Source organism: Chiloscyllium plagiosum, chromosome 3 (genome assembly GCF_004010195.1).
Source record: "Chiloscyllium plagiosum isolate BGI_BamShark_2017 chromosome 3, ASM401019v2, whole genome shotgun sequence".
In the NCBI taxonomy this organism is placed as follows: Eukaryota; Metazoa; Chordata; class Chondrichthyes; order Orectolobiformes; family Hemiscylliidae; genus Chiloscyllium; species Chiloscyllium plagiosum.
Genome location: NC_057712.1, coordinates 53,249,092 through 53,275,556, shown reverse-complemented (window position 1 = coordinate 53,275,556; position 26,465 = coordinate 53,249,092). Strand labels below are relative to the sequence as shown.

General features: G+C 40.5%; 1 protein-coding gene across 1 annotated transcript in view; it reads left to right on the top strand.

The window, feature by feature from the left end:
• Positions 1-14,397, top strand: part of slc30a2 (solute carrier family 30 member 2) — a 137,020-nt gene extending 122,623 nt beyond the window's left edge. Inside the window, exons 5-8 of the mRNA XM_043682126.1 lie at positions 2,971-3,181; positions 8,813-8,918; positions 10,527-10,661; positions 12,466-14,397. Of these exons, the coding sequence (XP_043538061.1) occupies positions 2,971-3,181; positions 8,813-8,918; positions 10,527-10,661; positions 12,466-12,611 (598 nt within the window). The 3' untranslated portion in view covers positions 12,612-14,397. The remainder of the gene's footprint in view (positions 1-2,970; positions 3,182-8,812; positions 8,919-10,526; positions 10,662-12,465) is intronic.
• Positions 14,398-26,465: the final 12,068 nt, after the last annotated feature.

Below are 26,465 nucleotides of genomic sequence, written 5' to 3'. Positions count from 1 at the left end.
GCAAGGCCCATATGAATCTTAAAGTCATCTATGTGAGGACCCAGAAGATATGTGTGCAGTCCTCATAGAATATTTTGAGTTTTCTAACTATGTAAAAGAATGATCCATGTCAGGGTAAAGGACTATGAAGTATTGGAAGAAATTAACAGAGAGAGAGAGAAAGAGAGAATAATAATGGGTTTAGCAGCCTTAAAGGTGATTAGACCCACAGGTCTGCATGAAACCTATCCCAGTCTGATTATTGAGGATGGAAAGGGAAGAGATATTAAGTACCCTGGCAATAATTTTCTGATACTTACTCATGAGAGGTGAGTTGCCAAAGGCTTGCTGACATTATCTCATTAATAAAAAGAGAAAAGTCTAATCTTGGTGCTTTGGAAGCTATTAGGAAGAATTCTGAGACAAAATACATCCATTCTTGGAGAGACATATATTAATCAGGGATAGTCAACATAAATTTAAGGGAAGAAGGGTAATGCATTTGATGTGGTCTATGCAAGGTTTTTGATAAGGTCACTCATGGCACACTGGTTAAGAAAACGAGAAGCCATGGGATCCAAGGCATGTTGGATCCAAAATTGGCTGTGAGGCAGGAAGCAGAGGGTGAGCGTAGACAGATGATCTTGTGATTGGAAGTCTGTATCCAGTGGAGTTTTGAAGGGCTCAGTGCTGTTTTTGGTGTACAATACTAATTGAGACTTAAAGGTTGGGGTCATGATCAAGAAATTTGTGCGTGATACAAGAATTGGTAGTGTAATAAATAGTGAGGAGGATAGCTATAAACTGCAGAAGAATATCAACATACTAGTCAGCTGGGTACAGCAGTGGCAAATGAAATTCAACCTGGAAAGTGTGAGGGAGGACTAACAAGAAAATGGATTACATGATGAATGGTAGGACCTCGTAATGGCTGAAGATCAGAGTGACCTTGATGTGTATATCTTCAGATTCCTGAAGGCAGGTAGATTAGGAGTTAAGAAGACAAACGGGATACTTGCCTTTTTAGCCGTGGCATTGAATGCGAGAGAAGAGAGGTTATGCTGGAACCACGTGAAACAAACTACTCCATGCACTTCAGCTCACTGAAATATGGAAAGGATGTGACTACACTAAAGAGGGTGGAGAGAGGACTTTTCAGGATGCTGTATGGCTGAAGGGTCTGACATTTGAAGGAAGATTGGAAAGGCTAGGATTAGTTTCCTTTGGTGCAGCAAAATTTGAGAGGAGAATTCACCAAGCTGTATAAGATTGAGGAGCATAGAAAGATGTTCTTCCAATTAGTAGTTTGGTAAATTGCAAGGAGAGCATAGATTTAAGGTAAGAGGTACAAGGCTAAGAGGGATGTTGAGGAGAGAAGGCTTTTTAACCATTGCCTAAACTCATCACCTGAAGGGGTGGTTTGGCCAGAAACACATAATACTAAAACACTATTTTGATATTCACCTGCATCGAGGTAGCCTTCAGCCCTATGAAGTAAGAGCTGTAACATGGGATTAGTGCAGTCATATCTTTGTTGACTAGTGCAGATGGCCAGAGAGGCCATGCTGTAAATGTCTACAAGTCTGAATGTATTGCCTTTAAGAACATACAAAACCTCCCCTACAAATCAATCACTGTTCCACTTCTATTGCAACTTCAAAAGGATCTGCTTCAACGGTCAGAAAGTGGGTCACGTCCAGTTATGCATGAGGAGTAACAGGAGGTTGCAATATATAAAAACTACCACGTTTCAGAACGTTAATCTTGTTTAAATATGATTTCCCCAGCTACTTAATGAACACCCTGTGAGTGGGCTACAGACATATGAGACAAATAATGATGCAACATTTTTATTAGCAGTGAAATATAGACAAATGGGCCAGATGGGCCAATGGGCTGAGAAGTGGCAGATGGAGTTTAATTCAGATAAATGCGAGGTGCTACATTTTGGGAAAGCAAATCTTAGCAGGACTCATACACTTAATGGTAAGGTCCTAGGGACTGTTGCTGAACAAAGAGACCTTGGAGTGCAGGTTCATAGCTCCTTGAAAGTGGAGTTGCAGGTAGATAGATAGTGAAGAAGGCATTTGGTATGCTTTCCTTTATTGGTCAGAGTATTGAGTACAGGAGTTGGGAGGTCATGTTGCGGCTGTACAGGACATTGGGTTAGGCCACTGTTGGAATATTGCATGCAATTCTGGTCTCCTTCTTATCGGAAAGATGTTGTGAAACTTGAAAGGGTTCAGAAAAGATTTACAAGGATGTTACCAGGGTTGGAGGATCAGAGCCTAGGGAGAGGCTAAACAGGCTGGGGCTGTTTTTCCTGGAGCGTCAGAGGTTTACAAAATTATGAGGAGCATGGATAGGATAAATAGGCAAAGTCTTTTCCCTGGGGTTGGGGAGTCCAGAACTAGAGGGCATAGGTTTAGGGTGAGAGGGGAAAGATATAAAAGAGACCTAAGGGGCAACTTTTTCACGCAGAGGGTGGTACGTGTATGGAATGAGCTGCCAGAGGATGTGGTGGAGGCTGGTACAATTGCAACATGTAAGAGGCATTTGGATTGGTATATGAATAGGAAGGGTTTGGAGGGATATGGGCCGGGTGCAGGCAGGTGGCACTAGATTGGGTTGGGGTACCTGGTCGGCATGGACGGGTTGGACCGAAGGGTCTGTTTCCATGCTGTACATCTCTATGACTCTATAAATGCCATAAAAATGATTCAATAGAATTAATTCAACAAATTACATAGCAAATCTTCATTTAGTTTGATGAATTGAATAGTCAAGCAAAGAATGTGTTAAATAAATAAACACAGCTATGATGTCTCAAAGTATCAAACTCGCGACTATTGGGTTATGATACTATATTGAAATTATTTGTAGGCTATTAAAGCTACAAATGCTGAAGCAACTTAACTTTAATCCACCAAAGTCCTTGAGAATAAAAAAGACATTTGATAAATTTTGTCACCACAATTATTTGTGTTGCAGAATGGCTGTGTTACTTCATCAGTCGAATACTTCCCATAGCCATGGTCGCGCATTTGGTTACGAGGAGTTAGAAAACAACACAGTTGATGAAAATTCTTCCCAACAAAATCATCTAGGCAACACCAGTGTGAGAGCTGCCTTTGTGCATGTTATTGGAGATTTGTTTCAGAGCATCGGAGTGTTTGTGGCGGCTACAGTCATCTTCTTTAAGGTTACTGTGGTATTCTAATAATTCTTTTATATGTATTTTAATTAATGATGTTTACTTCATGATACAATATCAAACTGTATCATTGGATGTGGTTTAAAATATTTGAGGATTCCAATTCTTTGAGATGGCTCCTTAATATACAGTAGCGCCTCGACATACGAACGACCCCGTTCATGTACAAATCGGTTTACGAACAGGATTTTACATAAAATTTTGCTTCAATGTACGTGCGAAATTCAAGGTACGAACGCAAAAAGTCCGTGTGCGACCACGTGGTTTCATTGTTCTGCTTTGCTACGCGTTTGTTGAACGCAAAAGCTCTCAGGTCCCACGTGATCTCATTCAGTTCGTCTTTGGCACATGTGCTGTGAACAGCCATCCAAGCATTCTTACGCTATCTGAACAATGGGAAAAATTGATTCAGGTCGCGAACTGGGTCTCGGAACGGATTAAGTTCATAAATCGAGGCGTTACTGTATTAGCATTCAATTCCTGTTGGTTAATTTGATGAAGTTAACAAACTATTTTAAATGCATTAACATCTCTGGTAAGCTCGCAATCACAAGTATGTACAGTGATCATGTTAACCATTGCACTATAAAAGAGCACAAAGAAATTATAAGTTTCTTTTTAGTACTTTCAATGCTAAATCTCTCTGGAAGATTGCATTTTTATAAATCAATATGTTTCATTGGTGAGAAAGAAACAACTGAGAAAAATGTATTTAGAAAATCATTAAAAGCTAAGTGCACAGTTATGAAGAGTAATTAAAATAGGATAACACAGCATTGGCCTTTATCTCAAAGGGGTTGGAATTTAAAGGAGAGGAAATAAAGCTTCAATTGCTTTAGTTTTGATCGCTGTGCTTCATGAAGGTTGTTCTTGTTAAGTATATAGTTGGTTAAGACAGCGGGTCTGATGAGCTGGAAGTGAGAGCAAGGGGCTACAGCCTAAAAAAACACTGGAGAGCTGAGAGACTTACCATAAAGTATTCCCTGTTCAAGTTTACCCTCATGTTCTATTTATGGTTCTAGTGAACCTTAAACATAATGACTGACAATGACAGTGGGTTCATTACCACAAAGTGTGTGCGAATAATTTTTTTTTATGTGAGGCAAGATAGAACATAAGACATTACAGCGCAGTATAGGCTCTTCAGCCTCAATGTTGCGCTGACCTGTGAAACCAATCTGAAGCCCATCTATCCTACACTATTCCATTTTCATATATATGTTTATTCAATGACCATTGAAATGCCCTTAAAGTTGACAAGTCTGTTACTGTCACAGGCAGTGCATTCCACGCCCCTACTACTGAGTAAAGAAACTACCTCTGACATCTATCTTATATCTATCACCTCTCACTTTAATGACTTGGAGATGGCGGTGTTGGACTGGGGTATACAAAGTTAAAAATCACACATCAGATTATCGTCCAACAGGTTTATTTGGAAGCACTAGGTTCGGAGCGCTGCTTCTTCATCAGGTGAATATGCCACATCAACCACTCTGTTTGGTCACCATCTCAAATAAGGTTTGTAAGGCACAACCTACCCTGGAGAGATCAGATCATAGTGGAGGACAGCAAGTTATTATGAGGAGCAACGGGATTGTCATGAGCAAAGATCACTGCCAGATACTGGCTGAATTCCACCAGGGTTATCCATTGGTTTCCAAAATGTAAATGTTGGAAAGAAGTTATATTTGGTGGCCAGGGTCCAGGATTGGATGCAGATATAGCCACATTGGTGGGGCAGTGCCCAGTGTGCCAACAAGGACAAATATTGCCATCACCACCTTCTCTACATTCGTAGGAATTGAGCAAATAAACTCTGGATTGGTTACACATTGACTATGCAAGTCCTTTCCTGAGCTGGATGTCCTTAGTCATTGCGGATGCCCACTCAAAGTGGTTTTTTGAAGCACTTGGACAACGTTAGAAAAACTTCGCGCACCTTTTTACAATACAGGGACTCCCAACAGTGTTGGTCACAGATAGTTGTTTGCTAGCAGGGAATTTGAGTATTTCCTAAAGTCAAATAGTATTCATTATAGTTGGACAGTTCCATAGCATCCATCATCCAATGGTCTCACAGAAAGACCAGTCCAAATCTGAAGGCGGGGTTAAAGGAACAGTTTACAATTTCACTAGATAGAAAATTTTCCTGATTCGTATTTGACTATAAGACCACCCCTCATACTATAGGGATATTTCCAGCAGAGCTGCTAAGGGAGGAGTCTCTGCACCCGGCTAAATCTGATCTTCCTGGATCTGGAGGGCAAGTGTGAATCGGCATCAGGAATGTTCAGGCCAGACGTAAGACTCTATAAAGCAAGAGAGACAGTTTACTTCAGGGGACAAAGTTTAGAATAGGAACCCCGAGCGAGGCCCTGCATAGGTAAAAGGCATGGTCGATGTGAGGTCAGGTCCAGTGATGTGTAAAGTTCAGGTAGGTATGACAGCTTTGAACAAGCAGCTGGCCCTTATGAAATCTGCAAGCTCGCAGACAATGTACCTGGCAACATGCACCTGGCTCCTCCACTGCCTTTCTGACTGTTTGAGAACCCATAGGTTCTTTCTATCCATCAACCAGATACCTTGGAATCTGAGTTGGATGTGGCAGCTGTTGCTGCCTTAACGACTTTGCCACCTGAAGAGGAGAATAAATTTCTTGAGATGCTCCGGGTGGAGGAGACAGCTGCACGTTACATGCCACCTGTAGCAGAGGTAGAGTTAGAGGAACCTGACCTAGTGCTAAAATGCCCCAGGAGTAGCTACAAAAAAAACCTATATCCTTGTTCCTAGAGGGGGAGGGATGTAGTGAATGTACCTAAGTAAGCCAGGTAGACCTCATCGAATATAAGTTCCTTGATTGGGTCTGTTAATCTGGTCCAATCTGGGTGCCCTAGCTGACAGCTTCTGTTCAATCTGAGAGCTGGCTCTGATGAAGCTGGATCAGTGTTAAGGGTTCTCTAACAAAGGATGACTTGGTGACAGGATACCAGCCGTGGAGTTATTTCATACCCCTTCTCTCTCACGTACTTGATCACATTAGTGAAAAATTCTAATAACTTTGTTAGGCATGAACTCCCTCTGACAACGACATGCTGACTATCCCTAATCAACCCGTGCCTTTCCAAGTGGATATTAATTCTATCCTTCAGGATTTTCTCCATTAGTTTCCGTACCACTGATATGAGACTCATTAGTCTGTAATTTCCTGAGTCATCTTTACGACCCTTGAAAAATGCAACCACATTAGCAGTCCTCCAGTCATATGGCACTTCCCTCGTGGCCAGAGAGGAATTAAAGATTTGTGTCAGAGCCTCTGTGGTTTCCACAGTAGCCTGGGATGCTATTCATTTGGATCAGGAAAATTTTGGCACTTTTATGCCTGCTCCAATACCTCCCAAGGTAGGACAAACTTGGTTTAAGTTCACTTGAATGTTAGAATTGGAGGGGAAACCTCATAGAAGTTTACATAATTTTGAGAGACATAGAAGAGTAGTTGGAGTCTCTCTTCAAGGGATGTCAGTACTCTGTTTAAGTTGGGGGGGGGTAAATTTAAAAGAGATGTGCGAGGCAGGTTTATTTTTTCACACTGAGGGTAGTAATGCTGCCCGAAGAGGTGTTAGAAGCAGATTCAGGCATCTTGACAGATACCGTGAATAGTCAGGGAATAGAGGAATTTGGACCAAGTAGAGGCAACAGGCTTTTAGTTTAGAAAGGCATCATCTGTCTGTGCAGGCATGGTGGCTCGAAAGGCTTATTTCTGTGCTATACTGTTCTTTGTTATGTAATGTGGGTACACGCAATGCTTTTAGGAAGGCAATTCTAGGATTCTAACCAAGTGATAGTGAAAGAACGGATGGGATTGTGGCTTGGAGAGAATTCCAGTGAAATGCCGTTGAATATCAAGGGGAAATTATTAGATTCTCTCTCGTTGTTGATGGCCATTGTCTGGCACATCTAATTGCTATTCATTACCTCAAGCCGAAACTAGAAGCTAGAGGGGTGATGGATGTTCCTGGGAGAAAAATAGACATGGTCCTCCATAATTGAACTGACTGCCTTCCAAACATTGCTTTTGTCTGTCACTGGCTTTAGCCTCCAATAAAAGCAGACAAACCACTGTTCATGGAGATAGTTGTAAACTACATGGCACCTGAATAATGAAAATAGAACATCAAGATGTTTATCACTTTGTAGAGTGTTTTTCAGTTAATAAGAAATAGTGAATTCACTACTTAATTTACATCTTACATCAATAGTAATGAATTACTATTGAGCTGTAAAGAGAATTAATATAACCCGGTTTCAGTCAATAGTTCAGCAAATGTACCCGTTGAACCATTAAACCAAAATAAAAGAGCAGAAAAGTCTTTGATTTAATCCCTGATTAATGATACATTGTTTGACGTCTGCTAGATTAAGAAAAGTAGGCAGCACTGATCACCTATTTAATGGGTCATGCTAGAATGATATGTGCAGATATCATTTGACAATAGCCTGAACTCTGATGCTCCCTGTGATCAATTAGCCTACCAATAGTTACTATAAACAATCATACATGTGAGACACATGGCTAAATACAAATAATTCTCCGATAATGCCATAGGTCTGTTGCAGTGAAACCTCACTTAATAGAAACAATAGAGCCAATGGGAAAAGTGGGGTTAGAGGCAGACCAGCAAAAAAATCACTCTCAATTGCTCAAAACTCACCCAAAATTTGAACTCAAAGTATAGCACAGCCCGAATAAAGGTTGAAATCCTATTTATTAACAATACATAGGTAAATTTAACCCAATACATTTGAACAATGTAAGAAAACTGCTCTCTGTACAGTACATGACATGCACAGAATGCCTCAAAGACTGGCACCAGCATCGCGCATGCACAGACACTAGCACATGTGGGTGGCGCGGTGGCTCAGTGGTTAGCACTGCTGCCTCACAGCGCCAGTGACCCGGGTTCAATTTCCACCTGCCTGTGTGGAGTTTGCACATTCTCCCCGTGTCTGCATGGGTTTCCTCCGGGTGCTCCAGTTTCCTCCCACAGTCCAAAAATGTGCCAGTTAGGTAAATGCCCGTAGTGTTAGGTGGATGGGGCATGGGTCTGGGTGGGTTACTCTTCGAAGGATCGGTGTGGACTTGTTGGGCCAAAGGGCTGTAGGAAATCTAAAAAAATGGCAAGAATACTAGCGCATGTGCAGAACAGCTTGAAGATTTCAGCTTGCACATTGGCGCAAGCACAGAATGAAGTTTGTAAACCGATCCCAGTTGAAATTTCGCTATTGCCAATCGAGGTAAGCGTTCTCCAAAATACTGTTCCTTAATTCTTCAGCAATGCTATAGCCAAATCACACTGCCAAAACATGCATTATCCCAGAGCTACCAGTATCTCAGAGAACACAATAGGGACACATGTTTCAGGAGAAGTGGAGAGGAAATTAATTGTACAGTCCATGTTACAGTTGTATAATGAAACTGAAAAGAAATGCATGGATCCACACTTGCTTTCATCTATGGGATATAGACATTTTAATATAATTTTAACTAAAAATTCATAATGTCTTTTTAACATAAATATGCAAACTAATCTCTTTACTGTTTTTTTTTTCCAATTTAAGCCTGCTTATAAAGTCGCAGATCCTATCTCTACATTCTTTTTCTCCATTTTTGTCCTGGGTTCCACTATAACTATCTTAAAGGACGTCTTCCGTGTACTTATGGAAGGTAGGACATAATTGAATGCAATGCTTTTGGAGAAATATAATCTATTTAAACATTCCCAACCCACCCTTAATTAGATCATCAATTAAAAATATGTAGCCATTAATGCTTACTTATAAAGGAAAGAAAAGCTTATATTTATGTACCACATTTCGAGACCACTAGTCATTTTGAAGCTCTTTACAATCAATAAAGCACATTCACCATTCTATATTGTTTACACATATGTTATCATGGATTACGATGGACTTGGATGGCTCAGTTGACCAGGTCAGTGGTTCCAAGCTTTTCAATGTCAAAGCACATTTGACAAAACAAACAATTTCATGGCATACCCACCTTTTCTCAGTTGAATTGATTGCTCATAAACATCACATTTGATGAATATGATGCATGCATGGTGGCAAATCTCCACGTGTGTGTGCAATTGGAAGCCTAAAAACTTGCACATGCACATTTCCAAGGTGTGCTTAGTGTTAACAGGTACTATCTTCAATAATAGACACAAGGCTCTAGAATCTGAAGAATGGGCACAGCCTCAAAGATCAGGAAAAGAAATGCTGCTTACTGAAAATATCGCAGAATGCTTCTCATCTTGCCACAGCACACGTGTTGAAACACTCGGGACTCAGTAACTGAATAAAGCCAATGACTTGGTTTCAATCTCCATGCTGGCTGCGGTATTTTATAGAAGCCTCCCTCCTCACGTTTTTGCCTATGCTGTGGAGTGTTTGCCCTCAAGCTAAACATACCAACTGTCTCTTTCTAATGAAGATAAGTGCCTCTGGTTCTTTGTGGATTATGGCTCTATTTCATAACTGATTAAAAGTTGAAGACTGTGGATAGGTTCAAAATACCAGAGAAATGGTTGAGTAAATATTTTGTTCAAACAGAGATTTATGTCAATACAAGACAGTAAATAAACCAGATAAATTAAAAATAATAATTCAAACAATATACAATATTAGAAATGCTTAGCACCAACACTCATGACATTACAAACAATGGATTGTTTGCTCAAAATGCTAGTGTTGGAGATGATGGTGTGTGGTGCTAGAGGTGCTGCCACTGAGTTCATGCTAACATAAAAATAACCACAATGGACATTTTTTGTCTACTGACTGGACCAGAACAACCTGTTTTCTGATTTCTCTTTATGGGAACAGAGTTGAGTGAAATTCTATGAACTGTTTGATTTGCTCAAATAATTATTGGTCAGCACTCGAACATTACTGTTATAATATCTAAAACAAAAGGGGCTCCTAGTGCTTCAGAAAGTAAGTCTGCTAATAATTATGATACACTGATATTTGGTGAAGTAAAGAAATGTCCATAAATGCTAACACTATTATCTGTGCAAATGTTAAAGAACAGTAAAATAATTCATTAAGTGCTGATAAAATGAAGACTTGTCACAGTGAGCTTGTTAATAGGTTCAATCAAACAAGGTGCTGGCGCCAGAAATCTAATGTTGCAAACATTTTAGAAGACAAGGATATTTTAGGATTCAATTTTTTGAGAAGAATATTATGATTGCAAATGTCTTTGTATTATTTTTAATAAACCTTTTTCTTTGAAATAAATGAAACAAATCCTACTTCCATTGTTTAGGTACCCCAAAAGGAATGGACTTCAATTCAGTGAAGGAGGTTCTTCTCTCTATTAAAGGAGTGAAAGCCATGCATGGTCTCCAGCTTTGGGCCTTGACATTAAACCAGCCTGTGCTTTCTGTTCATATTGCTATTGGTGAGTAATGCTATTATCACACTGTCTGACCATTGAACATTATCTTTGTATTTAGATATGAAACATTTATCAGTATGTGACCATACTGTATGTGACCAGTCTTGTTATTTGTTTTCTTGTCAACATTGGTTTGGATGAACCTGCTGGCTTCAGAACAGCAGAGATGAAGGATGTGCTTGCATATGTAAAATTGTAGATTTTTCATCTCAGCTCCAGGATATCTCTGCAGGGGTTCTTCAAAGTTGTGTTCTAGGTCCAACTATATTCAGCTGAATCATGATTGACCTTCCCTCCATCTTAAGGCCAGAAATGGAATGTTCACTAATAATTGCACATTGTTCAGCACCACTCATGACTTTTAGATATGGAAGCAATCCATGTTCAAATGTAACAAGATCTGAACAGTATTCAGGCTTGGATTGACAATTGGCAAGTAAGATTTGTAGTACATAAATGTCGGACAATGTCTATGTCTAATAAGGCACAATATAACCATTGACTGTTGGTATTACCGTCACTGAATTATCAATATCCTTTGAGTTACTATTGACTAGAAACTCAACTGAGCTTGCTATTTAAGCACAGTGGCTACAAGAGCATATCAAAGGCAAGGAATACTGCGGCAAGTAACTTACCTCCTGATTTCCCAAAGCCTGTCCACAAAGCAAGGCACATGTCAGGTGTGTGATGGAATACTCCCCACTTGCCTGGTTGAGGGCAGCTCAAACAATACTCAAGAAGCTTGATTCCATCCAGGACAAAGCAGCTAGCTTGACTGGCACTGCTTCCAAAAGCTCAGTAGCAGCAATGTGAACTATCTTCAAGTTGCAATGTTGAAATTTACCAATTAGACAACACCTTCCAAGTCTATGACCACTTCCATCTAGAAGGACAATGCAGCAGATATAAGGGCACCTTGCCACTTACAAGTTGTCCTCTGAGCTACTTAACATGGTGTTCCTTCAGTGTTGCTGGGTCAAAATCCTGGAATTCCCTCTCTGAGGGCATTGTGGGTTTACCTACAGCACAAGGACTGCAGTGATTCAAGAAGGCTGTTCATCATCGCCTTCTCAAAGGTAACTAAGAACAGGCAATAAATTGCTGGTCACTGTCGACACTCACATGCCATGAATGGGTAAGTTAAAAGAAGGATCCATGTTACTTCTGAATGAGTTGAGAATTTCTGCCACAACCACTATCCAGACATTCACCACCCACTGGGTGAGAAGGCTTTTCCTCATATCCCATCTAATTTTTCTGATCATCTTCATTTTGTCCCCCTGGAGGTGCCATTCAGGGAGATTTCTCTATTCAGGGAAACAGGTCTTCCCTGTCCTCTTTATCCAAACCTTATTATTTTGTACACCTGGACTTAAGTCACATCTCAGCCTCCTCTGTTCAAAGCAAAGTAATTCCAACCTATCCAATCTTTCCTCAATTTTCAAGCCCTAACAATACAATTAGTAAAATCTCCTTAGTAAAATCTCGAGAGCAATATGTCTCTCCTATAATATGGTAACCAGAAATGTAAAGACAACTGTGTCCTAACTGTTTAGTATAATTACATCCCAATTTCTTGTATTCAACACTTTGCCAAATAAGAGATGATAAAAGGGAGGATTCCTTTTTAGCATCAACAGAACAATCAAATTAATATCATTTAACAGTTCTTTAGATGAGGTTATGTCTTCAAAGAAATGTGAAATATTACTTTAAAATGGAGTTTGATGAGGCAACCAGAGGAACCTGCAGATTGAAACAACTACAGACTGCCTTTCCATTAATTGTGCTCTTATCATTACAGAGGAGAACGTGGATGCTCAGTCTGTGTTGAAGGAAACCACAGAGATCCTTCGCAGCAAGTTTACCTTCCACACCACAACAATTCAAGTGGAAAATTTCTCAGAGGACATGCTAGATTGCAGTCAGTGTCAAGACCCAAAAGACTAAGATTTCTTTCAAATTTAAGATCCCAGGAGGTGCCATTCGTTGTTGTATTGTACACTTGTCTCAGTATTTTACAAGATTTTGAAAAACCTACTCAAACTTAGGCTACGATAGGCTACTGTAATAATAAATAGTATGAGACCTTGATTTCCCTCTGCAAAGCAAAAAAAGGAGAAGCTCAGGAGAGATCAAATCACTCTAGAGTGAGTTGAAACATTGCTGTGCAATTCGCCAACTTGGTAGGACTTTCATATTTATGAACTGGGATCAATAGTGAGTTGAGTACAAATTTAATGACTCTTGGTAGGTAATATTATGTTAGTAATTAGGCACAACTTGGGGAAGGACAGATCCAATATCAGAGAATTAGATGTTTCTGATACTTAGGTAGCCAAGATACAAGAGCAGGATTTTCCTGACCGCTATCTGAATGCTGCTATTAGGCTGAAATTGGGTTCAGAAGTTCTCACTATCTGGGGAGCAATTCTCTGGATGGAATAATCAATTGCTAGAGGGCTGACTGTTAAATCTGGAGAGCTTGTTCTGCTGCTATGTTGGGTAAGTGAAGGAAAGGGCATTCCAAAATGGAGACACCCACTCGCCAACCTTTTCAAAACTACAGGAAAATAATAAGATTCAGCGACCTGACCATCATTGCTGTGCAGGAGAGAACTCTTCTACAGGGTAACTCATGCTTGATTCCAGATGGCCTATAAGGGCCTCTAAGTCTTAGGACTTTGGCAGCCTGATCTGTCATTGGGAGACAGTTTAGCTGAGATCTCCCAAAACACATCTGGGAGACCTGAATATGAATGGACAATCAGAGTCAACATCCTTTAATTGATCTTTGTAGAGCTTTCTTTGGCTGTCAGTCTTGTAGTGGGGGACACTGTCACATACCCATCCCATCTCCAGGAAAACGCCGCTGGGTAGGGCTGTGGCATGGAATAAGAAAGCCAGTATACCAGCAGCCAGGCTGAAAATTTCTTAGTGCCTGTTCACCTCAATTCCCTGCCAAAGTAGGAGTGAAAAATCTCCTCAAAGATTCCTGTTAGGCTATTCATTTGGCATGCTTGACTTGATTTGAATCAATAATTTCTGTGCATGATATTTGGAATATCCAATTTGATAAAGAAGATCTCATGCTTCTCCAGGATAAAAACATACTTTGTAAACCGGTTACAGAGCACACAATGATAATCCGGATGAAGTTAAGGTTTTATTTGCACAGAGGGTAAAACTTATTTCCTGCCACTGGACAATATAAACTGGATGCACGGATTTATCAAAATTAGACCTTGGAAATTTTGTGAGTAATTGAAGTACTTTGACTTCAGAAAGACTTTATCATCTCCCAACCCATTCTTATATACCATTTTGGTGGCGAATGCTTGGGCTGGCTGCCCTGCCGGCAGCATCCCTCCAATGAAAGGAGATGGCAATGCAAGGAAAGTGAGGGGCTTCTTTTGAAGGTATTTCACACAATGTTTCAAAGAATTTTGGTTAAAAAGTTCTTTGTAATTAAGGGGTCAGAGTGCACTGTTGTTAGATTGAGAGGATGGAAACATTTGAAACATTCTTTGTGCTTAATGCTTGAAAAATACTTCAGACTTAGCAGATATGTAAAAGAACAGCTTGAAGAAAACGTTTAGCATGAGACCTAATGTTACATTGTAAACTCAACTTTTGCAAATCATTATATGATCAAACCTCCCAAAACAGATCAGGTGAATTGGCCATGCTAAATTGCCCATAGTGTTAGGTAAGGGGTAAATGTAGGGGTATGGGTGGGTTACACTTCGGCGGGTCGGTGTGGACTTGTTGGGCCGAAGGGCCTGTTTCCACACTGTAATGTAATCTAAATCTAAATCTATATCTAAAACATCCAATCATACTAGCAATCAGATTGCCAGCAGCAGCTCTAGGGCAGAGCTGTGAGGAAAATGGCATCAGTCAATTTGATTCGCCTCACTTCATGGCTGATAGCATTGACCACTGCAAAGGCTGTGGCTCTGACAACATTCTAGCAACAGTACTAACAACTCATACTCCAGGATTAGTTGCACCCCAAGTTATTCCAATACACATGCAACAGAGTCATTTACCCCGGAATGTAGAAAATTTCCAAGATATGTTTTTTCCACAAAAAGCGGGACAAATCCAACCCAGCTAATTATCACCCTGAAGTCTACACAGCAAAGTGATTGAAGGTTTGTCGAGAATACAAACTAGCAGTGAGCAATTACGTGCTCACTAATGTTCAGTTTGGGTTACAGTCACGATCCAAAATGACCAAAGAGCAGAATGCAAGAGAGGAATTAAGGGGGATTACCCTTGACAACAAGCAGTATTTGCCGAGAATGGAAATCAAGGAACTCCAGCAAAACTAGAGTCAATGAGAATGAAGAGAAACAATCTGTGCTGGTTGGGGTAACACCTAACCCAAGTTTTGGAGGTCAACCATAAGATATTTCTGCAAGAGTTCTGCAGGAATTTGTACAAGATTTAACCATCTTCAGCTGTTTTATTAAGGGACGGCACAGTGGCATAGCGGCCTCACAGCACTAGGGTCATGCAGAGTTTGCACATACTCCCTGTGTCTGCATGGGTTTCCTCCAGGTGCTCCAGTTTCCTCCCACAGTCCAAAGATGTGCAGGTTAGGTGAATTGGCCATGCTAAATTGACCATAATGTTCAAACTTGGGTCCATCATGCTGTGAGGCAGCAGTGCCAACCACTCAGCAATTGTGCAATCATCATTGAGCAGTACAATGTTCAGCTGTTTAGATTAATATCAGGGCATATGTGAGAAGGCTATCAGCAAAGTGGAGGGATGGGAGTTTGATATGATAGCCAATCTGTAACTAGATCTACATCCTGTGAGCTGTGCAGCAGGCAACTTTTCTCTTCCCTTAGCTGAGAAAACACACATCCAACTTGTTCAACTATTAAACTCCTAACTTACCTCAGTTCATTAAATGCCTCACTTCCAAAGTGAAAGCATTTTGGAATCTTTACTGATGTTGTCTACAGCTCCAAGTTACAAATGGTTGCTATTGGCATTGTGAGTGTTATCAATGGTCACAGTCTAGTATTTACTTATTAAACTCAGAAGAAATTAAATTAACAGAATTTTAAACTTCCCCAACTTTTTGCATCTGTGCGGTGTCATTATAAGTATGAATGCTTTCAGATTTACTGCTAATCAAGTTCAAGATCAAGGATTATTGGTTAGGCTTATTTCACTTCCATGTTTCACAACCCCCAAAAGCATTGAAAGCTTCCAACTTTAAACCAATCTGTAGGAGATACCTTGGCCTCTTTCTTTTTTTCATCATCTAACCAACTCTGATTTTTGTAAATGTTCTTGAAAGCAGTGATCATGTAATGATGGCAGGAGCATTTATGTACCTTTTCTAAGTGACCATTTGTGTGCACTTCTAAAATGAACATCAATAATAATTGTCCATAACACAAATTTTATTAATCAAACTTCATCCTACTTTAATGTTACATCAAATTGTTTATTACTGTTTACTTATGTTTAGTAATGTTTACTGATCAGAAGTAACATTCCTGACTGCTTTTTCTTTTTCCTACTCTTGGTGGAGTGGTTACATTCCCAGTTTTATTCTTGCTGACAGCATAGTAACGGGATGAAAATTGGAGTCTTATCGATATGATTTCAATAAAAAATAACAACCCAAGTTTTGTTTGCAAATATTAACTGCTGCTTTGTAGACAAAACTATTGGATTTGATCTGCATTTTGCTGCAGTTTGGTATCATCTCTGTTCAGTTCAATAATATTTTCCAGACCTATAAAAAATATATATATTTTACTTTAAAGAGGCCTTAGTATCTCCTAGTTAAAACATCACATACTGTGACCACTATGTAATCTGTGATTAGGAAAGCAATGTCCACCGTAATTAACAACACCGCATATTTACTTTCTTAAAGATATAATTAGTCTTGTTACAGTATTAAAAAGGATACTATTTCTGTTTTAAAAAAGGTGTTGAAGCGATCATTCATGCTTTAATTTCTAACAAACCCCATGAAATTGACTTCTCAAATAATGTTGGAAAATAATTTCAATACTATCTGTGTAGTATTGAAGCAGAGCTGTTGACAATTGATGGTCCTTAGAGGATTAAGTCCTTTACTGTTCCCTTGTTACATTAATAATTTCTGTATTTATTTCAAAGTCTATTTATGTGTGCCATGTAGGTGCTGGTGTAAGACTGGGGTGGATGAAGTTAAAAATCACACACCACCAATTTACTTGGAACTAGTAGCTTTTGGAGCACTGCTCCTTCATCAGACAGCTACCTGATGAAGGTGCAGCACTCTGAAAGCGAGTACTTCCAAATAAATCTGTTGGACTACAACCTGGTGTTGTGTGATTTTTACATTTTATGTATGCATAACACTTTTATCCAAAGCCCATAAAGGAGTGGCTTTCTCAGTGATGGAATGTGAACCACAAGCTGACATTGAATATAGAAAAATCAAATAACCTCTGAAAAATTACCTCCAATCATTGTTTTGTCAAGATGCTATTTCTATGGAGTTTTGTCGGGATAGTGGACCAAACACAGAGTTTATGGGTGCACTTTAAAAATAGATGTAATATTTCTTAAAAGAAAATTTAAGAGTGCAGTATATCTGGTGCTTCTGATTATTCCAGTTTGCAGCAACATTTAAGAGAATGTTTGAATGTTAAAAAATTCTAAATCCAGAATGAAGTGGACCAAGATCCCTAAAGGGGTGTCATCTGACATTAGGTTAAATGAGTAACAACATGTGAAGTTACTTTTTAATGTGCCTATGATTTTGACTCTATTATTGGGATTAGGCCATCAGGATTGCTAGAGATTGTTAGAGATTGGTGGGGGAGGGGGGAGAAAATTGGTTTATGAACATGGCTCCCTCATTATTCAAACTACTGAAGTGCCAAATTGTAAAAGTGCCTTAAGGGTAGCAATAGAATTTGATGGGTGTTAGTGCAATTGCAGCAGTCCTATTGATATATTCATAGAGGTTTATGTGTTTCAGATTGTAATAAGGCAGCTTCTTAGTACTTGAATGAGTGGACACCTGATACTTTAGATGTGTGCTGTAATTATAATATTTTGGAATCCCATGAATCGTATGAATAATGCATGTAATGTGCCTTTGGATGCCAGTGAATTTTCCATTTACCTCCTTGGGAAGTAACCACATTGTAAAGTAAAAACCTACTCAAAAAACTCTATTGTAAAAACAGATTTAAAGAAATGTGTACAAGACAATGAAGAGGAGAAAAAGATTAATAGTGATGTGTTTGAAGATAAATATCAAACACCCATACATTCGTGACCATCTTCCAATGCTACTGCAGATATTTTAAACATGTGCTGGAGTGTGAAAAGTGTGTTGCCTGTTATTGAAACAAAGCATTAGCATGAATGTTCATTGCTCAGACTAACAGAAGAAAACGGACAGGTGACAGGTGTCATTTTGAAAGATGAAAAATTTTAAATGCACACAGCCACTCATTGAAAAATGCATCAAAAGCCAGATAAAAAGGATGCGCTGTATTCAATGTTTTTATTCATGAACTCATGAACCCATTGCTCTATTACAGTCAAATATGTATCTTTAATGTGGATACTGTGTTAAATGATATACAGACTATGGAGCAGTGACAGTTGCATTTCACATCAAATTTTTTAAAAAAAGAATCTCATTTCCCTTTTCTTATAAATTTTCAATATAATGAAAAGTTACCAGTTGAGATATGGGGTTGTTTCTGACTCTGACATAAGGACAATAAGAACTGTGCATACCTGTGGCTCCCTCCTACCCCAATTTCACTTCCTTCTCATTGAGAAATTGGTTTACTGTCACTTCATATAAATTTTGCATTTCAAATACTGTACCTCTGTTTGAGAAGGGTTGTAAGGAGAAACCTGGGAACTGTAGACCTGTGAATCTGACTTCAGTTGTGTGTAAATTGTTGGAGGTGATCATAAAAGATAGGATTTATGGATATTTAGTGAGTCAAAAATTGATTAGGGATAGTCAGCATAGTTTTTGTGCAAGGAAAATTGTCTCCCCCAAACTTGATTGAGTTTTTTGAGGAAGTCAGAACTGTTGATGGCAGAGGAATAGACGTTGTTTATTTGGATTTTAGTAAACCTTTAATAAGGTTCTACATGATAGACTAATTAGTAAAGTTAGGTCACATGGGATTCAGGGTGATAGATTCAGGATACATAATTGGTTTAATGCAGGAGATAGAGTAATGATAGAGCGTTGCTTTTTGGAATGAAGACCTGTTCTATGGGGATTGGCTCTGGGTCCTCTTGTTTGTCATTTATAAATTATTTGCATGAGCATTTAGAAGGCATGATTACTAAGTTTGTGGACGATATCAAAATTGGTAGCATAGTGAAGAAGGTTTTGTAAGGTTACAAAGGGATATTGATCAAATAGCTCAATGGTTGAAAATTAGCAGATGGTGTTCAATCTGGATAAATGAGTGGTATTGCATTTTGGTCCAAAGAACGAGGGTATGAGTTATACAATTAATGATATGGCCTTGGTTGTGACATCAAACTCTTCTTCTGCCGGTTCCACCTCCATGCTTACTTATTTCCATCTGGACTCCCACCCACCCCTCCAAGAACTCCTAGTCCCACCTTCAATAATTGGACAATCGTGAGTATTACCCGCCCTCGACCTCTTTATCTTCAATCGCCGCCACGACATTGACCACCTGTCTACCTCTCTAACCCTCATAAAGTGCAGCCCTCCACTCCAACCCCAACCTCATCATTAAACCCACTGCTGAAGCCAGGTGCCAGCTCACAGACACCTCCTCCTATTGCCCCCCCTGACCATGACCTTACCTCCCATCCCCTCAGGGGATCTGCCATCCACAGCCTCCAACCTGATAGTCCCAGAGCCCCTCACTGCCTGGTTCTACCCCTTATCTAAAATTCACAAACCCAACTGCCCTGGTTGACCCATTGTCTCCACCTGCCTCTGCCCCACCAAACTTATTTCCTCGTATCTTGATACCGATCTGTCCGTCTTGGTCCAGAAACTCCCCACATAGGTTTGGGACATTATCCACACCCTCCATCTCCTCCATGACTTTTGTTTCCCCAGCCCCCAACGCCTCCTCATCACCCTGGACATCCAGTCCCTCTACAAGTCCATTTACTAAGGTGAAGGCCTCCAAGACCCTTCACTTCTTCCTCTCCTGCTTGAACCCCTTTACCAAAATGCTCATTCAATTGGTGGAACTGGTCCTCACCCTCAATAACTTCTCCTTCAAGTCCTCCCACTTCCTTCAGACCAAAGGGGGTAGCCATGGGCACCTGCATGGGCCCCTGCCTCTTTGTCAGCTATGTGGAACAGTCCACCCTCTGCAGCTACAGTTGGCACCACCCCCCACCTTATCCTGCATTACATTGATGACTGTATTGGCACCACCTCAGGTGGAGGGTGAACAGTTCATTAACACCTTCCATCCTGACCTCAGGTTCACCTGCACCATCTTCGACCCTCCCCTTCCTGGACCTCTCCATCTCCATCTCTGGTGACTGACTCAACACAGATATCTACTTTAAACCCACCAATTCCCATCACTACCTGGACTACCTCCCATCGCCCCAATCCTTACTCCCAGTTCCTCCACCTCCACCTTTTCTGCTCCGAGGAGGACATTCCAGATGGCCTCCTATTTCAAGGACCACAATTTCCCCTCCCAATGCCCTCCAGCACATCTTCTCCACTTCCCGCATCTCCACCCTCTAACCCCACTCCTCCAACTGCAACAAAGATAGAAGAATAGAATCCCCCAGTCCTCACCTTCCATCCCACTAGTCTCTGGATGCACCTCCTCATCTTCCACCATTTCTGCCACCTACAGTGGTACCAGAGATTTATTTCCATGCCCACCCCTATCAACACTCTGTAGAGACCATTCCCTCTCCGACTCCCTCATTAGGTCCACACCTCTGTCCCCACAAATGTACCCTCCACTTCCACCACCTTCCCTTGTTGCCACAAATAGTGCAAAACTGGTGCCCCACCTCCGTCCAAGGCCCCAAAGGATCCTTCCACAGACAGCAGAGATTTTCCTGCACATCCAAACACCTCATCTACTGTGTCTGTTGTTCTTAATGTGGTCTCCTTGACATTGGGGAGACAGGATGTCAACTCATGGAACATTTCAGGGAACATCTCTGGGACACACGCACTAGCCCTGTAGCTGACCACTTCAACTCCTCCTGCGCTCCCCCCCCCTCCCCCCTGCCAAGGACATGCAAGTCCTGGGCCTCTTCCACTGTCAAATCCAAGGCACATACACCTGGAGAAAGGCCTTGGGACCTTCCAGCCACATGGCACCAATGTCGACATCATCAGTTTTTCATCTGGTTCCCCCCCCCCCCCATCCCAGATCCAACCTTGCAACTTGGCACTGCCCTCTTAAACTATTGTACCTGGCCATCTTCCTTCATACCCTACTCGGTCCACCTTCCCCTCTGACCTGTCACCATCAACCCCCACCTCACCTATTGCCTTCACAGCTACTTCATCCCTCCTATTTATCTCTCAGGCCCATTTCCCCATGAAACCCCCCTGCCCTCCAACATTACTGATGAAGGACTTATACCCGAAACATCGATTCTCCTGCTCCTCAGTTGCTGCCTGACTTGCTGTGCTTTTCCAATGCCACAATTTCCAACATGATTAGTACTTTTATGTGCACAATACACGCACAGGAAAATTCTTAGTTCCAAATGAACCCTTCCCACCTTACTTCATCTTGCCCTATATTAAATTTGATTTGTTTATTCCACATACTTCTAAGTAATTTTCCATTCAATGCTGTTTGCCTCGAATATACTAACATAGAGGGTGAACATAATCTCTTCAGACCAACTGTTGTTCCAGTTTATCATGTGGATCCAAATAGATAACAGCAAAATCACAGTCAATCAGAATGCAATTCATGTTGTATCAAACCAAGACTGCCCACGCTCCTGATCTTCGGGCACCCAGTACGGAGGAGGGAGGGCAGGTCTGAAGACCACCTTGTGGGTCTGCTCCTGGGCCTGGCCAAACTGGCCATAAACAGGTCCAGGCAGCGGGCCATGGAGGGGGTCGTTAGGGCTGACTGCATACCCCTCTTCCGCGGTTACGTTAGGGACCGGGTGTTCTTGGAGAAGGAGCACGTGGTGTCCACCAACACCTGGAGTTGTTCAGGGAGAGGTGGGCGCCGCAGGAAGTGGAATGCATCATTTCCCCCTCCAACTCTATTTTGATTTAATCCCTGCCCTCCTCTTCACTGTTTGATCACACAGCATTGCTCTTTGATGTGAAGGGCAGTGCTTGTCACTGGCCACTCGGGTGTTTTCCTATCTTCCTGGTGGTGGAAATTGAATAAAGATTCGTACACCTTGTGTCTCTTACTGTGTCTCACACCTGCACACACACCATGGATGCTGGGGTAAACCACTGTTAGGCGGTAGTGTGGGGGTTTAAAAAAAGAGTGCCAGAACTTCTGAAGAAGAAAAAAAATCAAACCAAGACTGGCTTGATTTGAGGGTTCAAATGTATAGCCTCCACATTCCAACAGAAATAATTTTATTTTCAATGAAAACTTTTACAATCATTACCTTATTCTGGTTCACTACTGGGAAATCTGAATTACTTCTCATTTAAACAAACAACTAATTTATTATAGAAGAAAATTTCTGGAACCTTGTAAAATGAGACTCTTAGGAACATATAATGCATGTAGGTGTGATTAGACTTTATTCACAAATATGTACATGGTGTAAAACAAGTTAACGGGGACTCAAAATTGAAGTGAACTGGGTGTGTGGTCAAAACAAGAACTGGAATTTAGTTTGTAATCTCTATGAATGTTCTTGTCTGATGACAACAGTATGAATTTTGTGTGTTTTGTTGTGTATAGTTTTCCATGTAACACAAGATTGTCTGATTCTACAGAAGATAGTATTCTTGTGTTGTTTTGTAAATCAAAACAAATGTCCTTGGTGTTTGTGTGAATATACACATGTACAGCAATGTTGTACATCAGATGTTGTACGCTTTTAAAGTATTTTCATATCAATTTGAATTACTGCTCACAGTAGTTGGATTTTCCATTATCATTTGCCAATCTTGCAAACCTAGGTAAACACATTCTGAACAATTGCAAATTGATTTAATAAGTGTTGGATACAGGTTTTCGATGTATTATTGTCACAATATTGTCTCTGGTACCTCTTAGTATCAACAGTTTTCATTAATGAACTGAAAAAACTAAAATGTTCAACTGTAGTTTATCTACTGTATCTCAAACAGTGCATGAAATACACTTTAAATAAACATTTTATCATGTTTTATAGAGAAAATGATTACCCACTTATTAACAAGGCAGAAGATTCTGTTTTAAGTGAAGATTAACAAAAGCATATTTATTGCATGCATCACTGAAGAAAGTAGTTTCGACTGCCAGGTACTATGCATTAGTTTCAGTTACACCACTTTGTTATCTCTTCTTTTGTATTTCCTCTTGCATCAAGATACAGACCAAACATTTTTCACCTTCCTCCAGAACATAACCCATTTTTCAAGTATGAACCTAGACACGGTGGCACAGTGGTGGGCGGCACGGTGGCACAGTGGTTAGCACTGCTGCCTCGCAGCGCCAGAGACCCGGGTTCAATTCCCGACTCAGGCGACTGACTGTGTGGAGTTTGCACGTTCTCCCCGTGTCTGCGTGGGTTTCCTCCGGGTGCTCCGGTTTCCTCCCACAGTCCAAAAGATGTGCAGGTCAGGTGAATTGGCCATGCTAAATTGCCCGTAGTGTTAGGTAATGGGGTAAATGTAGGGGTATGGGTGGGTTGCGCTTCGGCGGGTCGGTGTGGACTTGTTGGGCCGAAGGGCCTGTTTCCATACTGTAATGTAATCTAAATCTAAAATCTAATCTAGACAATTGGGGTAATTGTTCAACTTTATGCTCTGGGAAATCCATAGCGGTATAACAGTGGAATGCAGAACAGAAAAATATATTCGAACACTTCACACAAATTAGGAAACATACTTCTAATAAGTGTAATGAGTGAAATGGAATAAAATTCCAAATTAGTTCAAATTTTGTGTTTGCATTTCAAAAAGTAGATTCATAGCTCAGAATTCCAAGGCAATGGACATTTCCTGTAGCCCAGGACAATTAATTAAATGGAACTTGAGGAATTTCTGCATCACTGAGCAAGGAGATTCTTTCTAATCAACTTGAGATGGCCTTGGAAGCCAAATGTGGTCCAAATGTGAAGCATAAGGTGGTCCAAATTCTTGTATGAAATGTGGCTGTTTGCTGCCCATCTCTAGGTCCCTTTGAACTGATTGAAACTGCCTAGACAGCCAATTCCAATGTGTAGTAATGATAGATTAGATTAGCTTTGAATTCTGGACATGTCGGAATTAAAATTTCACTATTTCCTAGAGCAGGATGTAAACCCATGTCCCAGAGGCTCTGGATTACTAGTCTAGTGACATTACCATCAGTAAGGTTATGGAAGGTGTCATCAAAATGCTATCAAGTAGCACCTATTCAACAACAACCTCCTCTCTGTTTGGGTTTTGCCAGGGTCTCAACCCCTGACATCATTTCAGCCTTGGTTCAAACATGAACAAAAGAGATGAATTCCGGAAGTGAGATGAGAGTGACAGCCCTTGATGTCAAAGCCACATTAGATAGTGTGGCAGCAGGGAGCCCTAGCAATTCTGGAATCATCTACAGGAGCAAACTCTCTGCTGTTTAGGGTCATACCTGGTATGCAGAAAGATGGTTGTTGGAGGTCCGTCATCTCAGCTCCAAGACATCTCTGCAGGAGTACCTGGCCCAACAATCTTCAGTTACTTCATCAATGTCCTTCCATTTTAATCAGCAAACATCTCTACTTCTAACCATGTCAATCAAATTATGAAATGGCAGGCTTTGATAACAGATTGCAAAATCAATTATATAGCACTAATCTACTGGTCGCAGCCCTCAGGTTTATGTCAATAGAGTGAAATAACAAACAATGTTTTTTTTAACAACATTGTAGTACCTTTTTTTATAGATATTTTTATTAGAAATTTAACATTTTTACAAGTTTACAAAAATAAACAAAACTCTCAGATATAAACATTGATATACAATTAGCTCCAATATACAATAGCCAAAATTTAACAAAAAAAAACAAAAGAAAAAAACCGAAAAAAAAGGAAAAAAAACTCAAACAAAACTCAACTATCTACTAATCTAACCTACAACTAACCAGAGTGTATATTTAAGTCTCTTACATGCTCGGAATGTGTTAGCATCAGATGTAATAAAACCCGTATTCGTGCGGGATTCCTCCCCCGAGGGGCCCCGGACGAGCCAGGTTTGTAATCTCAAATCGAACCCTTGTTAGGAGGGGAATACATTCCATAATTAGTCTGTGCCAATTTGAAAGTCCAGGGGGGCCCTCAGCCGCCCAGTTCACCAAAATATTTTTCCTTGCACAGAAAGAAAGAAAAGAAAATAGTCTCTTCTCGTACGTATCCAGGGAGGGGAAGTTCAAAAAGCCCAAGAGGAGAGATACAGGGTCCACTTTAATTTCCGTTCCTAAAATTTCTGTCAGGGTACTTGCTACTTTAGTCCAATATCTACGGATCTTATGACAGGTCCATAAGCAATGTACAAGAGTGCCCACCTCTATTTTGCATTTAGGACACATTGGAGATGCTTCTACCTTAAATTTTGCCAATTGAACCGGTGCTATATGGGCCCTATCTTCAGCTGGATAGCCTGGGTTCTGTTACAAATAGTAATTCTTCTAGCATTTTCCCAAATATCATTCCACGTTTCTATAGAGATTTCTAGTCCCAAATCCTGATCCCATGTTTTAAGCAGATTATCCGTATCTCCCGATGATAAATAGTACTGACGGAAGATACCCCCACTGGTCGTAGGACACTACATTCTCTATCGGATTTATAAAGATTTATAAATAACGTAGTCTTCTTCTGTATATAATTGGGTAATCCGAATTTCTGACGCAGCTGTTCGAAAGACATCAGGACCCCGTCTTTAAATAGATCCCCTAGACATGAGCTATCCCTGGATCTCCAGAGTTTAAAAGTGGCATCTGTTAACCCCGGTTGGAATCCCCATGCTCCCACTATCTCCCATAATGTTTTATGTGAATTGCCCTCATTTTGCCGCATTATATTCCAAGCCTTGATTGTATTTAGTATTATAGGGTTTTTACAGTGATCTGTAATGATTTTCCGCTTGTCTGAAAATAAAAGGTTAATAAGTCGAGGCCTCTCATTTTACTTGAGAGGCCTCGATGTCCAACCAGATTGATTGTGGATCAGACAAGACCCAATCAGCTATATAACTTAATAGGGAACTTAACTGATATTTCCTAAAGTCTGGGAAGTCCAATCCACCATTCGCCTGTGGAAGCTGTAGCTTCTTCAGCTTAATGAGGGGCCGCCTATGATTCCAGATAAAGGAACTCAGCCAGCCATATAATTTACATAAAGCCGTCCTCGGCAGCATCACCGGAAGCATTCTCATAGGATATAGGAGACGGGGCAGGATATTCATTTTGATTAATGCTATTCTACCCAACCAGGAAATTGGCAGGTCTCCCCATCGCTGGAGGTCCTGCCTTATCCTTTCCAATAAATACACAAAATTAGCCCTATACAACTGACCAAATGCTGGAGTAATAAAAATGCCTAGATATAAGAAGCCCTCCAGGGACCAACGAAAGGGAAAAAGGGATCCGTCCACTAAGTGGGGT